General features: G+C 33.6%; 3 protein-coding genes across 4 annotated transcripts; 2 read left to right on the forward strand and 1 right to left on the reverse strand.

Annotated features, from left to right (window-relative positions):
- The first annotated feature begins 170 nt into the window (after positions 1-170).
- Positions 171-5133, forward strand: LOC116123114 (eukaryotic translation initiation factor NCBP). Of its 2 annotated transcripts, none has more exons than XM_031408910.1 (6): positions 171-382; positions 1005-1100; positions 1217-1321; positions 1477-1554; positions 4465-4584; positions 4679-5133. In XM_031408910.1, the coding sequence occupies exons 1-6, from the start codon at positions 251-253 to the stop codon at positions 4808-4810; spliced, it is 663 nt and encodes a 220-aa protein (XP_031264770.1). In that variant the 5' UTR covers positions 171-250; the 3' UTR covers positions 4811-5133. The 2 variants fall into 2 exon arrangements, with proteins under 2 accessions (XP_031264770.1, XP_031264769.1); XM_031408909.1 differs by lacking the exons at positions 4465-4584; positions 4679-5133 and adding exons at positions 2127-2246; positions 2341-2802.
- Positions 5134-7390: 2257 nt separating this feature from the next.
- On the reverse strand, positions 7391-10821 carry LOC116123118 (superoxide dismutase [Cu-Zn] 2). Its single transcript, XM_031408913.1, has 7 exons — positions 10635-10821; positions 10451-10552; positions 9982-10077; positions 9860-9891; positions 9420-9495; positions 7756-7809; positions 7391-7531 (listed from the first exon to the last, which is right to left on the reverse strand). Exons 1-7 carry the CDS (start codon positions 10735-10737, stop codon positions 7503-7505), a joined length of 492 nt encoding a protein of 163 aa, XP_031264773.1. The 5' UTR covers positions 10738-10821; the 3' UTR covers positions 7391-7502.
- A 2307-nt stretch (positions 10822-13128) lies between these two features.
- On the forward strand, positions 13129-19908 carry LOC116123076 (5'-adenylylsulfate reductase-like 7). The gene is made up of 4 exons (XM_031408860.1): positions 13129-13682; positions 17795-17991; positions 18731-18855; positions 19161-19908. The coding sequence occupies exons 1-4, from the start codon at positions 13488-13490 to the stop codon at positions 19580-19582; spliced, it is 939 nt and encodes a 312-aa protein (XP_031264720.1). The 5' UTR covers positions 13129-13487; the 3' UTR covers positions 19583-19908.
- Positions 19909-22255: the final 2347 nt, after the last annotated feature.

Genomic DNA, 22255 nt, shown 5'->3' on the forward strand with positions numbered 1-22255 from the left:
TCAAAATCATCAAAATATGAACCCATATGTCATATTTTACACTTTAGGGGTTGTCAGTGAAAATTATCCGGCTATTTTCTATGAACCGGAAGCCAATCCGGTGCGTTACGCGTAGCAGCTATACGCTGTCGTTTTAAGGGAATAAAAAGTGAGAAAAAGCAAGTCACCGTCTTCCTCCCCTTTCCTCTCCTTTTATTTTGTTCTTCACAGAGAAGATTAGGGTTTTGAGTGGAGAAAAATTAAATACTAAATGGAAATTGCAGAGAAGAAGGAATCAGATAATGACACTCAATCAGTTGCTGATTCGGTGGGTAACAATAACAACAAAGACGCCGAAGAACGCCTTGCTCGTGACCTCAAAACCAGTCTTCATCCTCTGAAGGTCTATTCATCTCCCTCTTGATTGATTGGCTGTTGTCTGATGTCGCGTTTTATTTTTTTTATTTTTTTTTTGTAATTAGGAAATTAATTAGAGTTCAAGAAAAAGAAAAGAAAAATGCTTGAACATGTTTTATACTTGGCATAGATCTATGCCTCCATGAACTTGTATTTTGATGTAATTTTATGTTGTTTCTTATACTGGTGGCATTGTCAACCCGCCTTCCCTCCCTCCGGTCCCGTTCTCTCGCTGTCCAGTTTTACATAGAAAAGAAGATCCACTATTCTTTAATCCAAATGAAGACTACAATGTTCTGAATCATGCCGGGCATTTTTATGATATCAGCATGGTTCCGTGGGAAGAAATCGGCATACTTTAATGGTTGTACTTATGAGGCTATAATAACCAAGAAATTTTCAGTTACATTGAATGGGAATCATAAGATAAAAGATTGCTTGCTTATGTGTTATCTTATGTTTGTGATGTTGCCACATTTGTCAACCTTTTCTGTATTTTCATTTTTTTTACCCCTCAAAACATGACTAACATGCATAACTTGTTCTTATTATAAGGTTTTTATAGTTGTTATGATGCGTTGGCACTTATGTTATATTCCTATTAACAGAACAAGTTTGTCTTTTGGTACACTCGTCGAACACCCGGGGTTCGAACTCAAACTTCATATGAAGACAACATAAAGAAAATTGTGGATTTTAGCACGGTCAGTTTTGATATATGAGATGCTAGTGCCAATTGATATTCAGCTTGAATCCTTAGCTTTACATATACTATTTTTTTCAGTTGCTGATTTGGTTTCTGAACATAATGTGTATCTAGGTTGAAGGCTTTTGGGTCTGCTATTGCCACTTGGCTCGTCCTTCTTCCTTGCCAAGTCCTACTGATTTGCATCTTTTCAAGGAAGGAATTCGCCCGCTGTGGGAGGTAAGCATTTGAACCCTGACCCTGCTTTTTGATGACCAATTTTTAACTGTTTTCTTTGTGTTGTATGATCCTGAATACTTCTTAATAGCTTGTAAATCTTGAATATAATATCTACATAGTTCATAATTATTTTAATAGACTTTGTTATTTTTCAGGACTCTGCTAACTGCAATGGTGGGAAGTGGATAATAAGGTTCAAGAAGGTTGTTTCGGGTCGATTTTGGGAAGACCTGGTAAGAAGACAGAAGATAAACTTTTTTTTCTTTCAAGTCTGTGCCCTTGTGTGTTTTAATAAGAAAAATGGGCCATGCCATCCCTTACTTACCTTCATTCTGTCAACTACCAATTTGTTATTTGAAGTTGGCGTTCCTGAAACTTCAAATATCAGAAGTTCTAAGCCTCAGCTATCTTTTCGTTTCTCCTGTTACTACTTCCAGTAATAAAGAATTGATAATTTCATATTTGCTTATGCACTCTAATGGAGTTCAGTTAGATTTTTTGATGATGATATATGCTGCTATTATTAATGTCATAACAATGTCGAAAGTATAAAGTATAAAATTGAACTAGATGTCATGTCTTAATCAGTAAATATTTTGTTTTACTGGTTTCTCTCATGTTTAGTGGCACCTGTTATATATTTGATCCCACTGTAATCTAAATAGCAGGTGGGACCCTTTTTTTTTTTTTTTTTGGTGTGTGTAGAAGTTCTTGATGATGTTTTCTTTCTATTTTTTTTCAATGACTTTTTGTCTAGTATGGACTTTGTATTATATTTGCTTATTTACTTGCCATGTGTTTGCAGGTTCTGGCTTTGGTAGGTGACCAACTTGACTATGGTGATAACATATGTGGCGCTGTCCTAAGCATTCGGTTTAATGAAGATATACTGAGTGTGTGGAACCGCAATGCTTCTGATCATCAGGTTAGTGATTATTGAATGCCAAAATTTGGAACTTTGTTCCCATTTTTCCTTTGACTCATTAAATTTGATATCTGTTTTTCCTCCTTGATACCAGGCTGTGATGGCGCTAAGAGATTCAATTAAACGTCACTTAAAGCTTCCCCACAGCTATGTAATGGAATACAAGCCCCATGATGCTTCTCTGCGTGACAACTCGTCGTATAGAAACACATGGTTGAGAGGCTAGAGACACATTAGTTTCTTCACTGCCCTTGCGGAGAAAGAATAGCAAGTCTAGGGAGATATCTGTTCATTCAGCGATCACAATCCATTATCTTGTATTGTGACCTCAGAATCATGTGGGTTGTCCTGACATCTGGAAATCTTGAAATCAAACTAACTGTAGGACGACACCACGTAAAACCGAGGTTAATTCTATCAATGCAATACTGAATATTGTCTTTTCATTTTTGGATTTTTAGTTGTTGCATATACTGTTAGACCTTGGTGCAGCTTTTTCTGTAGATATAATGTTTCTTTAATCTCATGGTCTGAGTGCAGTTTCATTTATTGGTAAGAACAGGTGTGTTTGTTTCTCCATTTTAGGTAGGATTTTTGAAATCCTACCCAAAATACATATTTGTTTACTTATTTCGAAAATCCAATTTTATGCTATTCAATTATTTTTAAACCTCTAGGTTTGTTAATTTAACTAAACATCTCCAATAAAAAAAAAAGGTTTAGAAATTGACAAAAACACTTCTATTCACCCCATATTTGCCAAATTTTGGCTGCCACTGTTGGAAGGTGGCTAGAATATGGTATAATGGCACACTACCAGTTAGATCTAGCCGGTAGTGCATGGATCTAGCCTTTTTCGACCAGATCCAGCGTGGATCTGATAAAAAAAGACCAGATTTACGGCCAAAGATCTGGCCATTTTAGTTGGTCGTCATAAAAGGCCGTCGTTGACAACCAAATGTGGCCAGATCTAGTCATCAACGTGGTGGATTTGGTCGAAAAATGTTATATCGACGCACGACTGGCTAGACTTAGTCAATCGTGCGCCATTATGGAGACTTCCAGCCATCCTTCGATGGTAGTGGACAGCTATTGACATTTAATATATGGGTGGGGATGTTTTTGTTAATTTTCAATGTTTTATTGTAGAGGTTTTTAGTAAATTAACAAACTTAGAGGGTGTTTTGTTAATTTGTAAATCTTATCTAGTAATAACTATCTAACTCAATTTTTTTTAAAATCCTATCCAAAATAACAAAACAAACACATCCAATAATGTTTTGCTTACAACTGAGTCATTCAATCAAACAAAAATTACACAAAATTCATGTAAAATGACTATTATATCTTTTGTTTTTTGTCTAATTTTATGACTCAGTTATAAGTATAACACTGCTAGGTAAGAACCAAATAAGAATGAGATGAAAAAGATAACAAATGTGGGTGTAATACTTCATATACAGAATACCTTACAATTGATATATCACTACAACAATTTCTGTTTGTGTAACATAGAAAGTTACACTCGTAATAACAAAACGAAAATTTCTTACATATTACAAATTGATTTTCAATGCTACTGGTCTGAAGTTTTCTACCTACCCATGAGGTGGTTTGCTTGTCACAAGGTTTGGTATTTCAATCCCTTCACGGCCACCTACTTGGCCAATGGCCTTTGGCCATCTAGTCAGGTTTCCAAGGTACATGGTCAAAGGCCATTGGGTTTCCCGCTTTCAAAGATTATAGGGCTCAGCAGAGCTTCCCGAAGATTATAGGGTTTTTTGTCGTAGATTATCAAGTAACCTGCTTCCCGAAGAACATAGGGTTTTCAATAGGGACTCTAATTACGTTAGGGTTTCCCACTTCCCAAATATTATAGAGTTAGATNCTAATGGAGTTCAGTTAGATTTTTTGATGATGATATATGCTGCTATTATTAATGTCATAACAATGTCGAAAGTATAAAGTATAAAATTGAACTAGATGTCATGTCTTAATCAGTAAATATTTTGTTTTACTGGTTTCTCTCATGTTTAGTGGCACCTGTTATATATTTGATCCCACTGTAATCTAAATAGCAGGTGGGACCCTTTTTTTTTTTTTTTTTGGTGTGTGTAGAAGTTCTTGATGATGTTTTCTTTCTATTTTTTTTCAATGACTTTTTGTCTAGTATGGACTTTGTATTATATTTGCTTATTTACTTGGCATGTGTTTGCAGGTTCTGGCTTTGGTAGGTGACCAACTTGACTATGGTGATAACATATGTGGCGCCGTCCTAAGCATTCGGTTTAATGAAGATATACTGAGTGTGTGGAACCGCAATGCTTCTGATCATCAGGTTAGTGATTATTGAATGCCAAAATTTGGAACTTTGTTCCCATTTTTCCTTTGACTCATTAAATTTGATATCTGTTTTTCCTCCTTGATACCAGGCTGTGATGGCGCTAAGAGATTCAATTAAACGTCACTTAAAGCTTCCCCACAGCTATGTAATGGAATACAAGCCCCATGATGCTTCTCTGCGTGACAACTCGTCGTATAGAAACACATGGTTGAGAGGCTAGAGACACATTAGTTTCTTCACTGCCCTTACGGAGAAAGAATAGCAAGTCTAGGGAGATTTCTGTTCATTCAGCGATCACAATCCATTATCTTGTATTGTGACCTCAGAATCATGTGGGTTGTCCTGACATCTGGAAATCTTGAAATCAAACTAACTGTAGGACGACACCACGTAAAACCGAGGTTAATTCTATCAATGCAATACTGAATATTGTCTTTTCATTTTTGGATTTTTAGTTGTTGCATATACTGTTAGATCTTGGTGCAGCTTTTTTTGTAGATATAATGTTTCTTTAATCTCATGGTCTGAGTGCAGTTTAATTTATGGGTAAGAACAGGTGTGTTTGTTTCTCTATATATATTTGTTTCTCTATATATATTTGTTTCCTTATTTTGAAAATCTAATTTTATTTTATTCAATTATGTTTAAACCCTTAGGTTTGTTAATTTAACTAAACACCTCTAATTAAAAGAAACAGTTTAGAATTTAACAAAAACATCTTCATTCACCCACATTTGCCAGATTTTGGCCACCATTGTTGGAAGGTGGCTAGAATATGGCGTAATAGTGCATTATTGGTTGGATCTAGTCGGTAGTGTACGAATCTAGTCTTTTTCAACTAGATTCACCGTGGATCTGGCAGGAAAATGCCAGATCTATAGTCAAAGATCTGGCCGTTGATGACCAAATCTTTGACCGTAGCTAGTCGTCAACGACGGCCATATCTTTGGCCGTCGTTGAAGACCAAATGTGGTTAAATCTAGCCATCAACGTGATAGATCTGGCCGAAAAAGGCTATATCAGCGTATGATTGGCTAGACTTAGTTGGTCGTACACCATTACAGAGACTTTCAGCCACCCTCTGATGGTGGTGGCTGACTGTCGGCATTTAATGTATAGGTGGGGGTGTTTTTGTTAATTTTTAATATTTTATTATAGGGATTTTTAGTAAATTAACAAACCTATTAGGTGTTTTGTTAATTTTTAAATCTTGCCTCGTAATAACCATCCGACTCAATTTTTTCAAAAATCCTACCCAAAATAATAAAACAAACATATTCAATAATGTTTTGTTTACAACTGAGTTATATAATCAAATAAAAATTGCACAAAATTTATATAAAATGACTATTATGTCCTTTGTTTTTTGTCCGATTGTATAACTCAATTGTAAGTATAGCATTGTTCGGATAAGAAACCCGAAATAAGAATGGGATGAAAAAGATAACAAATGTGGGTGTAATACTTCATATACAGAATACCTTACAATTGATATATCACTACAACAATTTATGTTTGTGTAACATAGAAAGTTGCACTTGTAATAACAAAACGAAAATTTCTTACATATTACAAATTGATTTTCAATGCTACTGGTCTGAAGTTTTCTACCTACCCATGAGGTGGTTTGCTTGTCACAAGGTTTGGTATTTCAATCCCTTCACGGCCACCTACTTGACCAATGGCCTTCGGCCATATAGTTCATGTTTCCAAGGTACATGGTCAAAGGCCATTAGGTTTCCCGCTTTCAAAGATTATAGGGCTCAGCAAAGCTTCCCGAAGATTATAGGGTTTTTTGTCAAAGATTATCAAGTAACCTGCTTCCCAAAGAATATAGGGTTTTCAATAGGGACTCTAATTACGGTAGGGTTTCCCACTTCCCAAAGATTCTTGGGTCATTGTTTCTTATTTCTCAAAGATTATAGGGTTGGATGCGGGTTAATTTTGTTTAATAATTTTGTTTAACCATTGTTTCTCGCTTTTTAAAGATTAATAGGGTTCGACAAGGGTTTGCAATTTTGAGCTCACCTTCGCAAAGCAAAATTGGGAAATTTTAGATTATAAAACAATAATAATGGTTTTGCACATTCACTATGCAGTATTTGACAGAAGCATTATGACCTCTAAGAATTGTTAAAAGCATTACACTTTGACTTGCCAAAGAAATGAGATAACCTTTGGAATACTCTAGAATGCCAACATAAACTGTTGGTGTGAATTATTTTAGTGTTTAAGAACAGCTTGCAAATTGGTGTGCTGGAATTTATCTGCTCAAAGGGATGGCCTGTCTGAAGCAGCCAAGCCATAAATGTTTGTTGTTGCTGCAACTTAAAACCCTCATCTGTTCTTACAAATTGTTGTTTAACCAGTTTGGTTCCTTAAGATTAAACAAGAAAGGTTTTAAGATCGAATTCTGCTAACAATAAGAGAAGTTTCAATACAGGGTAAAAATTCTTGACACTTTAGTAACAAGAAAATCTATGCGGGTATTTTAATTTACCCTTTCAGAAAATTTCTAATGGTTGCCCTAGATGCTTGCTAGTTCCATCCTTTTTTTTGGTATAGAGTACATATACGAATATTCGGTCCTCTCTCAATATGATAAAAATGTCCTACGATGGAGCATAGGTAGTTCAATTTACACTATCGATATATTAGCAGAAAGATCATCAAAGGTATACAACGATGCTATAAATTAATTGGTGACAACTAATTACAGAGTTGTACAAAATGACGCAAGGAAAAGTTCAGCAAACTGTAAATATTTTTTTATGAGTAATCATATATGTTGAAAGTTAAAAAAAAAAAAAGTTGACAAGAATTTGATTAACATGAGATTTCATGAAAGTCTATTAACTTGAGGATGGCACATATAAAAGTACTTTGACCACAACAATCTGCAAGTAGTGATTCTAAACAGAGGACTGAAGTCCTATGATACCTGACAAAATCAAGCGACGTAAGAAATGTTAGTATTGCTTATATCGAAAATAGGCAATCTAAGACATAATAATACTACTGATAATAGCACGATTCCTTGTTAAAAACCACCACAGGCCACATTGCTGCATCATATCCTTAACCTGAGCCGGTACCCTAGTTTTACCCGCTGCAACATAACAAAATGGCTGCAAAATTGTAATGAGGAAGAATTGAAACCATTACCACATCCAACTCTGGCTCCTGCATTCCCAGTTGTCTTGCTAAGTTCATGTCCACCTGTGTTGGGTCCATAATTAGTTAAAACTTAATAAGAAGTGAAAACGATCGTGACAATAATAGATTTTTGATAAGCAACTGAAACATAGATCAAGGAAAAAAAAGGCATGTGAGAGGCTTTCATATAATATGTAGGCAAGCTTATGTGAGTTTATATTTCCATGTTGTAAGGTCAGTCACTATACCACTAAAGCTTCCAGCATTTTCTTCTTATATCTCCCTTAGGAAAAATAGTATGTAATATGGGAATGCAAAGTCCTCAACTATCTTATCCTGAACCTAAATCCCACACAGCTCAAAGAAGACAATTTGTGCAAAGACAGGTATTCCTACGCAAACACCAAATCTAGAACAGATGTGACAAAACTACACCTTGAAGCCAGAATATAGTGAACAAAAAGATGAGTAATGAAAAGATCACGACAAAAGCACATTGTACTCACCAAACCAAGTAAACACTCTGTACCAGAAGGCAACTCACACCAAGCCATATTAGAGCTTTTCCAATCCTCTTAACTAGATAATGAACTTCTCATCAAAATTAAACTGAAAAACAAATTTAATGAAAGCACCTCATACCATTTGACTTGAAAATCTCATTTGCTTAAAAACATATCAAACTATTGAGATCAACATAAGTTTTGACGCATAAAAATTTATTAATTCTCCTGACTGCAGGTACCAAGGATATTGCTCTAACTGTGAAATTTACCAATAACTATCCAGCGGCAAATGTTGTTCTAATTCATTTGGTACACTATTGATCATACCCCAAATTTAATAAGTAACTAACCTCTTTTCTACTACTCACCATAGAAGAAGGCCTACATTGCTACTGAACTGAGAGTTATCCCAAGATAATCTAAACTGAAGAACAACTCATCAGAACCTGTACTATCTAATTTCTTTTTCTACTACTCACCATAGAAGCTCAATTACAAACTGAACCCTGCAAGCAATCTCAAGATACTTAAAACTGAAGAAACAACTCATATCAGAATCCAGCCCTATGTAACAAAGTAAACCCTAATTAAGTACCTTTGTCTCATTGGATGATTTAATGTGTCGAGCATGCATTATATTCATATCCTGGTATTTACCCTTGGAGTTCTATTTTTTCTCATGAGAATTTCTGATCATAGATATTAGGATTGTCCACACAATTCTAACTCTCTATCTACAAAACTTACCTTCCTATAGATATAAAAAATAAATAAATAAAGTGCTTAAAAGTTAAAACATTTTCATTAAGTTGAACCTGAATGAAGCTCATATGGAATCAATCAAATCATGTGTGAGTTAACATTGCTCTGTAAGCAAAACAGATGGAGGCATCATATTATCAGATGTAACCCTAAACTGAACCAGATAGAAGATCTTTCATATGCAAATGAAGAGACATGCATGTATAATAGGCATTTGTCTATAAAATCTGTATACTTAAGGCAATCAGGACCCGCATGAAAGTTAAGTTCCCCACTCAGTTTTGATTCAACTTGTGTGTATCAAACAGACAATTCTGGACAAGTTGACAACTATACCAACAAGCTATATATCTCATTACAATATGCAAAGAATCCTAAACGAAAATTAAAGAAAAAGAGACTTGCCTTGACCAAGATCATCAGGATCAGCATGAACAACAACAGCCCTCCCTAGTATGGAGTGTTGTCCACTCAAAGGAATCTAAAAGTTGGAACATAAAGATGAAAAATGATAAAATGTAAGCTACAATTCAAGGAACTAAAACATTTCAAGAAATCAAGGAATTAGAAAAAAAAAAAAAATATATATATATATATATACACACACACACACAGAGAGAGCAAGACAACGAAATCATTTCACTACATCTATAGTGCATTTGCAAACAATAACAAAAACTTTTGCAGAGCCTTTGAGAAGAGTATTGCACAGAATGCCTGCGCTCATAATAAATATTGAAGTAAATGATTATCAAATGTTTTTTCACCACACATAACAGAGAGAAAGAAAACATGAATTTGTACACCCAAATGCTAAGGTAAAAGAATCAAAACAATCCAATTACCTGCCTGTCTGCAATTGAAACCTCAGCTACTCCTGCAATATAGATTTAAGAAAATACTTAAGCTCTTCATTATCTGCTCTGAATTATAAAATTACATCCAGATAACACCAAACTGTATATACCATCTGCGCCTGCAATAATGTTTCCCAAATCACCAGCATGCCGCTCGTTATGACTCGGAGCTCCATGATTCTTCTTTAGTGGATTAAAATGGGGTCCTAAAATGAATCAAAATCAGCAACACCGTTCACCAACCAACTCACTAAGAAATGAAATCATCACCACTTACAGATCATCAAACACAGGCCTAATTTGTCCTAAACATTGAAATTCAAGCTTAAAAACAAAGCCTCAACACAATGTAACATCAACTACAGCACCCAACACTCACCACCAAATCAAACCCACCTAAAACATAACTACCATGATCTTAAAATAAACAAACACCATTCACATCAACCACCCCTCAAACCGCACCACTAAACAAAACCCACTTAAAACATTAATAACGTGAGCCCAAAATCAATACAGAATATAAAGATCAAAACTTGAAGCTCAAAATTATTTCTTTAATTGACAAAAACATATTACCAGTAGAATTGCAGCCATTGGTGGTGTCACCAAGAGCGTGAATATGGAAGCCATGAAGGCCTGGTTTCAAACCCGTAATTTTCCCTTTAACATGAGTAACTCCTGCAACACAAAAGCACATAAATAAATATGCATACACATAACAAATACAAAATTGTTTGTAAATGTATAGAGAAAGAAAGACCATTGGGGCCTTGAACAAAGTGAAGTGAGCCTCTAACATTGGTATCTCCTGAGATGAGAGCCACAGCTTTTACTGTGGGTTTTGCTCCAACAGTTTGTTCCATTTTCTGCTTCTGGGTATTCTCAGATTTTGATAGAATATTTCTTGTGTTCTTGGTCCAATTATCTGTTTTTGGTTTTTTGTTTTCATTTCATCCAGAATCTATCCGGTAAAAAAACCAGTGCGCCACTTGTTTTCGGGTTAGGTTGAAAAACAAACCATACCTTGGGGTTTTTTGAAAATATGGCTTGCCTCAAAATATTCTTGCAGTGTAACCCACACTTCGATGTAAATGGACAATAACACCCCTTCAACAGAATATAAATAGTTTATCAAAAATATAATATATATTAATTACCTTAGCATAAAACTAAAATGTTCAGTAATTCTTTGATTACTCAAATATAAAATATATAAATAATAGGTTATCTTATCTTAATTTATATTTTCTTAATAATTTAATAATATTACATTATATTATTAAAAATGATTCGATAATCATCTTTATATATTTATACTATAATACTACTAAATTAAGACTTTAAAATATGTTTGGTTTATTAGCAAGTACTGTATAATTTTTTTCTTCAATATAAAAATAAATAAATATCATCATATCTTAAGTATCCCCACATATATTTTTTTAACTTAGTTATTAGCCTTCACATTTGTTTGAAATGTCATTGCGGCCTTACAACATTTACACCGACCAAGGAATTGAATTTGGGACTTGAGCTCGTCAAGGACCAGTCGCTCATCGGTCTCAGACCCATGAGTAATTTTAGAACCTGGACCGGTCCTATGGGTTTGAAAATTTTCTTTTTTGTCCTTGACCTTTTTTTATATTTTAAGGGCGAAACAAAATTTTGTAGGAGGGTGTTAGTATTTTTCAAGGCTAAATTTTATAAATTTTTCAAGGCAGGAAATTTTTACATTTTTGTAAAAATTTCTTTTTAATCTCTATAATTTATATTTATTTCAAAATTTATATGGGGTTTTATGTAATTGTACAAAGGGCTAAAAACGAAAATATTTAAAAAACTTTGGGCCCAAGCCTAGGACTTGGAGGAGAGCCTGGTCATGTTTTAGGACTAGCCCTCTCAAAGACCGATCCTAGGACTGGGTTTTTAGGCTGAGTTTTTGGACCTAATCTCAAATGTCCATCTCTATCTGGGACTGTAGGACCATCGCAGCCGTGGTACCTTTACGCCCGATAAAGAATTGAACTTATGTCCACTAAGAAATTGTACCTAAGACTGTGGGTTGAAGCCATATATAACCCGTTGGTTACGATTGGACTACCCAAGGGTGGGCCATTGAATCATCTTTCATTAATGCAATTGACTATTTCCCTTTCATTTTCAATTCTTTTTTTAATTGCAACCAAACAAATCAAAGAATATTCTTTTTAAAGAAAAACCTTTCAAAATTAAAAATTAATTAATTAATTGTTCTCCTTGGAGATATAAGCTAAAGCTAGTATTATTTGATTTACTTACCCAATACTCATGTCATTCCATAGGGGAAAATATAATACAATCAATGCATAAATTTATTTCCCTTAATACCTCTACAATTTAGGAAAATGTCATCTACATTGAGCTTTTGTTTTGATTTAATGTTACACTCATTTTGTTTTATCTTCTATTAGTGAATATGATAATCAAACAATACTATCCTCTTTTTAAATATATAAATTCATAAAATTAATAAATAAGAGAAATCGTTTACCCTATTCACTAAATGTGAAAATAAAACGAAATGAGAATCAGGTTAACGAATTTTCGAAATCATATGGATAGTAGATGTCACTCAAAATTAAAAGATTAATCTAATAGACATTTTCCTAAAAAATAAATACATCCTGCAAAATTAACCGTACAATGTACTGTAACATACACATCAGATAATTCAAATAGTTAATGGTTAGAAACAATGTCTACCAAATTTGGGCTTTTAGTTTTAATTAACATTTACTACTCCCGTACTTTTAAGACTCATCGACTACCATCCTTTACACTTGTTTCATTTTATTTTCTATTTGTGAATACGATAAAAAGGAAATATTAACCTAATTCATAAAATTAATAAACGAGAATAATAAAACAAAATTAGAATCAAAACTCGTAAATTGTAACCATAGTAAATGTCACTCAAAATTAAAAGATTAATTTGATCGATATTTTCCTAAACCATAAAAGCATCGAGCGAAATTAATCATACAATATAGCGTACCAAACACGTTCGATAATCGAAACCCTAAAGGGAGAATAGTGAATGGTTAAAAATGGGTTAAATTTTTTGGGCTCATATTGGGCTTTCTTTCTTTTCAAACGACAACGACAACGACAACAATAAAACAAAGCCAGTCAACGGGTAAGATTTTTATACCCACATTTTTCAAAAAAAATAATAATAAAAAAAACATCATCTTTACTCTTTGAACAATGACCACACCACACGAGGCAACCTCTGAGCCAGCGAGAGTTTAATATAAATCAAGCTTTTTCCCTTCATTTTTCGAGCTGGAATTTCAAAAAGTAGTCCTCGCATTGTACCCTTTTTGTTGTTTTAAATAAAGCAAAAAATAAATTAAATTCGAAAAAAAAAAAAAGTATCTATCTTCTACCTATAATCAATCTATCACCGAACAACCACACAGAGAGAGAGAGAGATAGAGAGCGATATACAATCAAACCCATTAAATAAAATCTCAAACTATTACTGGGTTTTTTCTGCTCATCATCAGTTTTTGTGTTTTTCATTTTCTATTTTTTTTTTTTTTTTTTTTCCCATTCTGTCGTTGGTCGTGTTATGAATTCCCTTTTCGCACCCTTTTCGATGGTTTCTTCTTGCTCTGGTTTTTTCCGTTTTGTTTTGTTTGTAAGTGTTGTTTTTACAATAGGCTGCGCTTCATCGGCGCCTCTGTGTCCGCTCCAATCAGATAAGTTTCGAAATAGCCTTCAATCGCAGTGCTCTGTTGGGATCTCGCCAAATCCTCCGATTCAGGTTAGTTTTTCATTTACTTTATTATTATTTTTGGGTTTAATTAAATTTGTTGCTGCTTTTATTGTAATTTATTTTGGTAAATCTGTCTTTGACTTCTGATTAATGGGTTTGTTGAAGGGGATTTGTTGTTATTTTTTATCTGTTTTGTTGATTTCGATTTCTGGGCGTATCACACCGGCTTCTAGGGTTTCTTTTTGGGAATGTTAGGTTATGATTGTGTATGATGAGGTGTATCTTGTGAAAATATTTTGAGGATTATAATTGTTGATTTGATGGCTTTGAAGAGTATTTGCTTATGTCGGTAGAATAAAAATCTAAACTAAAATTCAATCAATAAAGCTGGGAAATTTATTTAAAGAGTATTTGCTTGTGTGATTCGGTGTATGTTGGGAAAAAAAAATTAAAATTGAGAATTATAATTGTTGATTTTTGGGCTTTGGAGAGTGTTTGCTTGTGTGGTAGAATAAAAATCTAAACAAAAATTGAAAAAAAGAAAAAGAATACGAGAAATTTATTTGTTCTGCTCAAGATTGAGGCTTTGACTATAGGTATTTTAGCATATTTACCTATGATTCTCGGTGGGATACCACAGTTTACAAGTTTTTTAATTATCAAGGGTGTAGGTTCAACACTAGTAAAAATGAAAACCTTATAGTCAAAAATTTGATTAGGGTATTGAGCATCAGAATTGATGAGTTAGTGTTTTAAGATTTGAGAGGTAAGTAATTTTTATGCCTATAGTTTAAGGTGTAAGCGACACAATTTAAACCTTATTTATAGACTAAGATCACATGAATCATAATTAATAAGATCATTCATAACAATTCATGAATAGTCAAAACTAGATGTGTGTCATCAAAACCTTAACATATATCTTTTAATTTTTTAGTGATGATTCAAAATCTAGATGTCTCGTCTTGAAAAGTTTAAAAGGTATGTGTTTAGGTATTAGTGACACTCTTTCAAATTTTGAAGACATGAATCGTTATTAGTGATTTAATTATGATTCATGTAATCAATTTAGATACATCCTATTTTATTCTATAAATAGGGTTGTAATTCTATTATGTTGTAAGAGAGAGATTAACTTGAATTCAAAGCTTGTATTATCACATTTATCTCTCCTCACTTCACCCTTAGTACTCAATTTTCAAGCCCTATACAATATAATGATCAATTGTATATATATATATCAAGTTTTTGAAGATCTTTTACCTCCAATTAAAGCTATAAGTGTTGTAAAGCTTTAAAAATTATAAAAATGATATGGCATGTTGTAATAAAAAATTGGGTGGAAATTTATACCTTTTGAAGCTTTACAACACTTGTAGCTTTAATTGGAGGTGAAAGATCTTCAAAAACTTGAAGAATCCTCAAAGTAAGTCCACCTCAAGGTTGAAGAAGAAATCAAGAAAGGAAAAAAGGTTCTTGGTTTTTGGGTGAGAAGAAAAATGCAAAAATTAGGTTAAAATGGGATTATAAGTGCATATTTACACTTGGACCTTTTTACCATTTTCGAAATTACCATTAACCCGTTAGTATAATTTCAATTCAATGAAAAGTCCATAAATTAAATTAAAATTTAATTTAATCCCATTATATATANAATGATATGGCATGTTGTAATAAAAAATTGGGTGGAAATTTATACCTTTTGAAGCTTTACAACACTTGTAGCTTTAATTGGAGGTGAAAGATCTTCAAAAACTTGAAGAATCCTCAAAGTAAGTCCACCTCAAGGTTGAAGAAGAGAGGAAAAAAGGTTCTTGGTTTTTGGGTGAGAAGAAAAAAGCAAAAATTAGGTTAAAATGGGATTATAAGTGCATATTTACACTTGGACTTTTTTACCATTTTCGAAATTACCATTAACCCATTAATATAATTTCAATTCAATGAAAAGTCCATAAATTAAATTAAAATTTAATTTAATCCCATTATATATATATATATATATTAACTTAAATAAAGCCGCACTGGAATCATATTAAGAAGGGAGATTAATTCTTAATCGGGTAACGACAATAGTGCCGTACTAGAACCAGATTAAGTGATGAACAAAATTTTAAAGAAACAAAGAACATAAATGAATAAGAAAACTTAAAAGCATATTAAAGAACTGAAAGAGTAGATTATAAAGAATAATTAAAATCAGACATGGTATATGATTAAGCATTAAAAGATTAGTTGAAAGACTTAAGAATTTGAACTTCCAATAAGTTTTTCTTTTTTTTTGTTTGGGAGAGCTTTTGAGTGGTTACATGTATTGAAAAGATTGTGGGAGGAGAAACTTAGGGAATTAACTTACAAAAGCTTAGTTTACAATGAACGAGACTTACAATTTATAGAAATTTTATTTTTGCTTACTGTAACATCACATGAATACTATTGAGGGAATCTTTGATTTGATTTAAAAAAAATATACCAAATCAAACTTTCCCTCAATAGTATTCATGTGATGTTACAGTAAGCAAAAATTTCTATAAATTGTAAATCTTGTTCATTGTAAACTAAGCTTTTGTAAGCCAATTCTCTAAGTTTCTCCTCCCACACTCTTTTTCAATATATATATATATAATAACTTATTTAGGTGTATGACTATAATTAAAAAAGCCCCCTAATCTTACTTTGTAATGTCATACAACAACATAAGAAAGTTCATGTTTGTTTATAGAAGTTAGGATAGCAAATATTATTTCAGTCTCATATCATGTTATCAACATATGGGATGTATAATAATAATACAGTGATAGGTTGAGTTAACCAAAGAAAAGGGAGATGGGTTAAAGTAAGAGAATTGAGAGATATGAGACTCAAGTGATATTTGCTATAATAATTCTTACAAACTAACTTGAACTTTTGTGGGTTGTTGTATGATGTTATAAAGTAAGATTGAGGGGTTTTTATAGCATATTCCACCGCCCATGAAGCATAACATGTGCCCCTAAGATAATGACTTTTTAATTACAGCCACACACCTAAGTAATTCATTAAATGAATTAATGATGATTTTGATAAGTTTGCAAAAGCAAGTACCACCTAAATATTTCTTTCATGAACGCACACCAATGTAGATGCACGAGTTCATGGTTTTCTGCCTTTTTTAAGTTGCTGTACAGTACTTACAAGGTTTCATATATGGAATTCTTTTGAAGTTTTAAGTGTCTCCATAATTCTTATATGTAGCACTCTAGTTAGTTTCTTTTAAATGTTTATGTTGCTGATGTTTGTTTGGGTTGTTTGGAGATCTTAAGGGTAATGAATGAACTCGATTATAATCTCTCTGTGTATGATTTGATAAGAGTTGGTTGGTTTTTAATGGTATTAATGATTCCTTCAGGTTTCCATATTTGGTTAAATGTTGTTTTCTTAAATCTAGCGAATGCTGATATGGAATTTTTATAAATGTCATAATTAATATATATTAGTTAGTAACATGTTTATGTCTCTTTTGTAGACTACCAACCTGTCTTGTATTGGTATGTGAACCTTGTGATTGATTCCAGTCCTTTAGCCCCTCCTTCCTTTGTCAGGTCAATCCTTCAGTGCCGTTTTTCATGAATTTTTCTGATTTATCCACCCTTGGTTATGTTATGAAGTTTATTTCAATGTGGTTGTAATTCTTTTTTTCTGCTTTCATCATGCTCAAATTCTGGTTCTCTCTTGATACAATTGCTTGCTGTTACTACTCTTTTTTTTTTGGGTTTTGTTTTGTAGATTCTGAAAATAACCTTTACAGCTTTTGTCAACACTGATTAGATTTTAGTCTTGGTTATATATATGTGACATATCCTTTTTCTTTTTTCTTGAACAAGTTCTGTGTGTGCCTTTTTGACCATTCTCTGCACCATATGGTTTGTGACATAAGCCTTTTCAATTTCATTTTATTTATTTTTGCTATTTTATCGTTAATGGTTCTTTTACCATTTTTATTATTATTTTAATTTCTTAATTTCTTTTGATACCGGTCCATGCCACTTCTCCCCTATTTACAGGAAATTGATTCTGAGACTGCATATGATTGGTTTCAGAATGATCAAATTTGCATGATTTTCTAGTACAGGAAATTAAAGATTTCTGGACATTAACATATACTTATGTTTTATTTTCTGCAGGTGTATGGAGAGTTCCTGGATGGAGAGTTCCTGGACAGAGCTTTGAGCTCCAAACAGAGAGACACTTATACTTCGGTACTCTTTTATGCTTCCTGGTGCCCATTTTCTCGCAGTATGCATCCTACATTTGAAGTACTTAGCTCCATGTTCCCACAAATGGAACATTTTGCTATTGAACAATCTTCAGCTCTGCCAAGGTGCTTACTTAACTCGATTCTAATAATATGCTACAGTTGTGTGATCAGATTAGTTTCTTCTTTATATGATATGGCTACTATGGAGAAGTGACGGGACTTGATCAATATATGTGCTTCGAGTATGATGACTAAATTATTAGTAGATGCTTGATTGAGGTGAAGGTATTATTGGACTCTAGTCGATATATGTAGTTATTAGTTTCATGATAAAGAAGAAGCTTTGATACAAAGAATAGTTTTGGTTAATAAAGAAAAAAAAAAAAAAAAAGTTTCTGATGGTGTGCCTGTGTCGTGGATTGTACCTTTGTTCACATCTATGTAACTTTTGCTGAACAATAGTAATCATGTGGAACACTATATTGTCAAGCATGTATTTTCACTGTTATTTTTACTAGATAAAAATCTGAAGTATTATGTTCATATGCATTTACAAACGCCAACTTTAGCCCTGTGCCAGATCCAGATTCTAGTATCTTCGACACCTCATGACCAATCATAACTCTCACCCACATGGACACTGATGAGTGGAAAAAGAAAGGCTAATATGAAATAATACTTTCTAATTAATTGATCCATTTTAATTTCTCTGTGAAAGGATATCTGGCTTTTAATAGAATGCTCTTACTAGTGATGTCCCACCCCTGTTTAGTAGTTAGTGGGACTTAACATGATCTTCAATCCAAAGTATAATTGGATACTATTATTCATTAAGTTATTATACTTGTATGTTTTCATGCAGTGTATTTTCAAGATATGGAATCCATAGTCTCCCCTCAATTTTATTGGTGAATCAAACATCAAAGTTGCGATATCGTGGTCCAAAAGATCTCCACTCCCTTGTTCAATTTTATCAGAAAACAACAGGTAGTCATTTCTTTTTCATAGCAGAGAAATGAGTTTATTTCTGGTCTATTGCATGAGCACTATACCTTTTAATTCTGCCTGTAATGTTTTCAAGGTTTGCCTTGACTTGACTCGGTTGTAAGGAAATGTGACTATGAAACATTGTTTAATGAAACAATCCTTGTGGAGTCTGAAGGAGTCTTTTAATTGATGTCTGCCCTTTCCTCTTATATCCCAGAGATCCAGATCCATAATTTAACCCAATTTGTGAACACCAGGAAACTATTGATTCTGCTTATGTCTTTACCTCACTATCTATATTTCAGGGCTCGAACCAGTGGAATATTTTGCTGAAGATGAATCAGCCAGCTTGGGGAGGAGTGATGAATTAATCATGCAGTCCTGGAACAGGTCTTCACTGAGACAGATGATTCAGAACAAACCCTACTTGGTATTTTCAGTATTCTTCCTCTGTCTGAGGTTGCTTATATCCATATTCCCAGAAGTCTCATCTCGTCTAAAAGCTTTCTGGGATTCATATGTTCCTCACTTAAACTTGGAAATATTTGGTGAGACAAGCCAAATATTTGGGCGTGCCCTTCACATGATCGATGTGAGGAGGGTCTTGACCAAACTGAGACTTTGCAAGACCAGGAACTTCCGTGAAGGTGCAAAGAATGCTCGGGTTTGGGCTTCCCTGGCTTCTGTCTCCCTGGGTGAATCTTCTTCATCTAGGTCATCATCCTGAGGTTGAAGTCACTGTACCAGGCGAGCCAAACTGAGGATTGAAAGAGCTTATTGATCAGATAGTGTGATACAGAGTGGTGATGCAATACGGTATTCTCTCTCTCTCTCTCCCTCATCTAATGTTGGTCAAGTTTTACTGTAGTGATGATAGCTGAAGCTGTTGTCCTTGTTTGAGTTGGGTCTTTTTGGGAAGGAAGCAAACAAGCATGTAAATTGAGAACAGCTCTCTTTTTTGTGTATATTAATGTAATGTCATTTGGAGGAACTACTTCACACATCAGTACAATGTAAACCTATTTAACTTCTCGTCGTGTCTTTTTCTCTCGCATACTCTCTGTCTCTCTTTCACTCTCATGTCACGATTGCGCCCAAAACACCTCTGCACATGTACTTTATAGCCGCAAATGGTAACTTGACATATGATACTGTGCATGAAATTGAGATTATACAATAACTGTGACGATAATAGGCTGGAAATGTTAGTGGTCCTCTTGTATTTCTGCATCAATCTGATGATTCTCAAAGGACTACTGAACTGAAGTTACCAGATCAGTAACTTAGCTATTCTCATAAATGTTTGTGGGATCCATATTCTCTATTGTTTTGATGTCTCCAAAACAATCCAAAAATTGGACCGTCTGATGTTTGGAATTGTACAAGAAGTTGCCTTTTTGATGTTAGGCTTGTCACTGCGGGAATGCCTCTCTATTATTATCAGGACCACTTCATCTTGCCCTGTTTGGTTTAAGGTTAAAAACTAATTCATCCTCCTAGATCATTTGTTCATTTTTGGAAATTTTTTGTAACATTCATAGTGTTCTAGGGGTGTGCAAAAAAACCCGTTACCCGGTATCCGACCCTTATCCAAGCTTAATCCAAAAAAATGGGGTACCTGGAAATCCAATTCGGTTTTGGGTAGTTATAAATAGATACCCACATATTCAGTTCGTGTACCGGTTTGATTTTGAAAGAATCCGGGTACCTGAACATTAACCGGTTTCCTCTTAAAACGAAACTAAATTTTTTCTATGGGAAGCCTCAACTCTATTCAGCAGTTGACTCAGTTGACACAAATTTGGGGATCGATAGGCTGTTCTCTTCTTGGTTTAACTTCAGTTCGTGTTGTGCTCCATTGATTCCTCAGTCTGCCGTCCGCACTCTGTCGTCGTCACTCCTTCAATTGCAGGCTGTTTCATTCGTCTCCAGCTGTAAGTTTGCTATTCCTTCTCTTATTCTTGCTATCTCCTGTTTGTTGATGAAGAATCATATGACTTTTCTTGGTCATCCTTTCGGCTCAAACACCAATTGCGTATTTGGTAGGATTCAGCTTTCTTTGTTAAAAGGCTTAAAGCTAGTTATGTTTGTAATTTTGTAAATGTGTGTAAAAATCTGTTATATGAATTCATCCTGTAAGCATTAAAACGAGTGATGAGTGCCTAAATTTACCGCAGGTGGAATAAAACAAGATTCTTGTTCTGAAGGCAGCAGCTTGTTTGTTGTTTCTATTAAAATGCACCAGCAGCTTCTTTGTTAAATTGTTGTTTCTATTAAAAATTTAAAACACTCCATTTTATGTTTGGTGTATGCACCAAGTAGTTTGTTTCTATTCAAATTTTTATGTTTGAATTAAAAATTGAGAAAGTTTAGAAGAAATTCTACAATATATAAGTGAAAGCTTGAAATTGGGTTCAACATTCAGGTACCCGGTATCTTAACCGAATTTTCAAGTACCTAAAAACCGGGTAATTCAAAAACTGGTTTGGTTACCGAGTACACTTAGAGCCTGACCCGAATATTCAGTTCGAGTTAGTCAAATGCAAAACCGGTTCAGGTACTCAGTTTTGCATAACCCTAGACTGTTCTACTTTCCAATTTTGGATTCTGCCTTTTTGACCAAAAACCTATATATAATTTGAAGTGCAAATTTCGGTGTCAATCTCTTGTAGTTTGTATCCCGTAACAGGATTTTTGGATAGGGAGACTTTCTTTTTTCTTCTACTCCATAGATCAATGTTACATAATTTCTTTATAATTTTAATTGGGTTAATTGTTCTAATGATCTTTAAAAGCTATTAAATACCTTTTACTTTTCGGTGATGGGGGGTATTCTAATTAGTTTGCGCATATCTCAATTAATCTCCTAAGGCTTTGAAGCTAACGATTAGGTAGATATTGTAATAGTCACCCTATTATCAACCAGGAGAAATAACTTCTTATACGAGAATTTTCAATATATTTTAAGAATATTTCATTATTTGTGAGAAAGTATTTGTAATTTGACTTAACAATCTCTCGGGACGATGAAATGAACCTATTTTATTTTACACGGTTCATATTTTTTAATAGTAATTGTATAAAAGTGAAAAAAGAATACTCTCCATCTCCATCTCAATTTAGATTGGTGGAGCTTTCAGGCCTCTCAATTTCAAAGTATGCAGGTTCATCAAGTAAAATAATATATTATTTTCAGTACAGGCAACGTGTTAGTTTGTCAAGCCTCATGGAAAAGGACATAATTTCTTCGTTTTCTTTTTTAAAGTTTAAAAGGTTAAATTTGGGGTAACTTACAAGTCAAGCAAATCAGATGTGCTTTTAATGGAAGCTAAAGCCTTTGTTGTTTAAGAACTTCAATTAAATAATCAATATACTTACAATAAAGATAAAGCTTATGGTT

The sequence above is a fragment of the Pistacia vera genome, unplaced genomic scaffold (assembly GCF_008641045.1).
Source record: "Pistacia vera cultivar Batoury unplaced genomic scaffold, PisVer_v2 Contig140, whole genome shotgun sequence".
Classification (NCBI taxonomy): domain Eukaryota; kingdom Viridiplantae; phylum Streptophyta; class Magnoliopsida; order Sapindales; family Anacardiaceae; genus Pistacia; species Pistacia vera.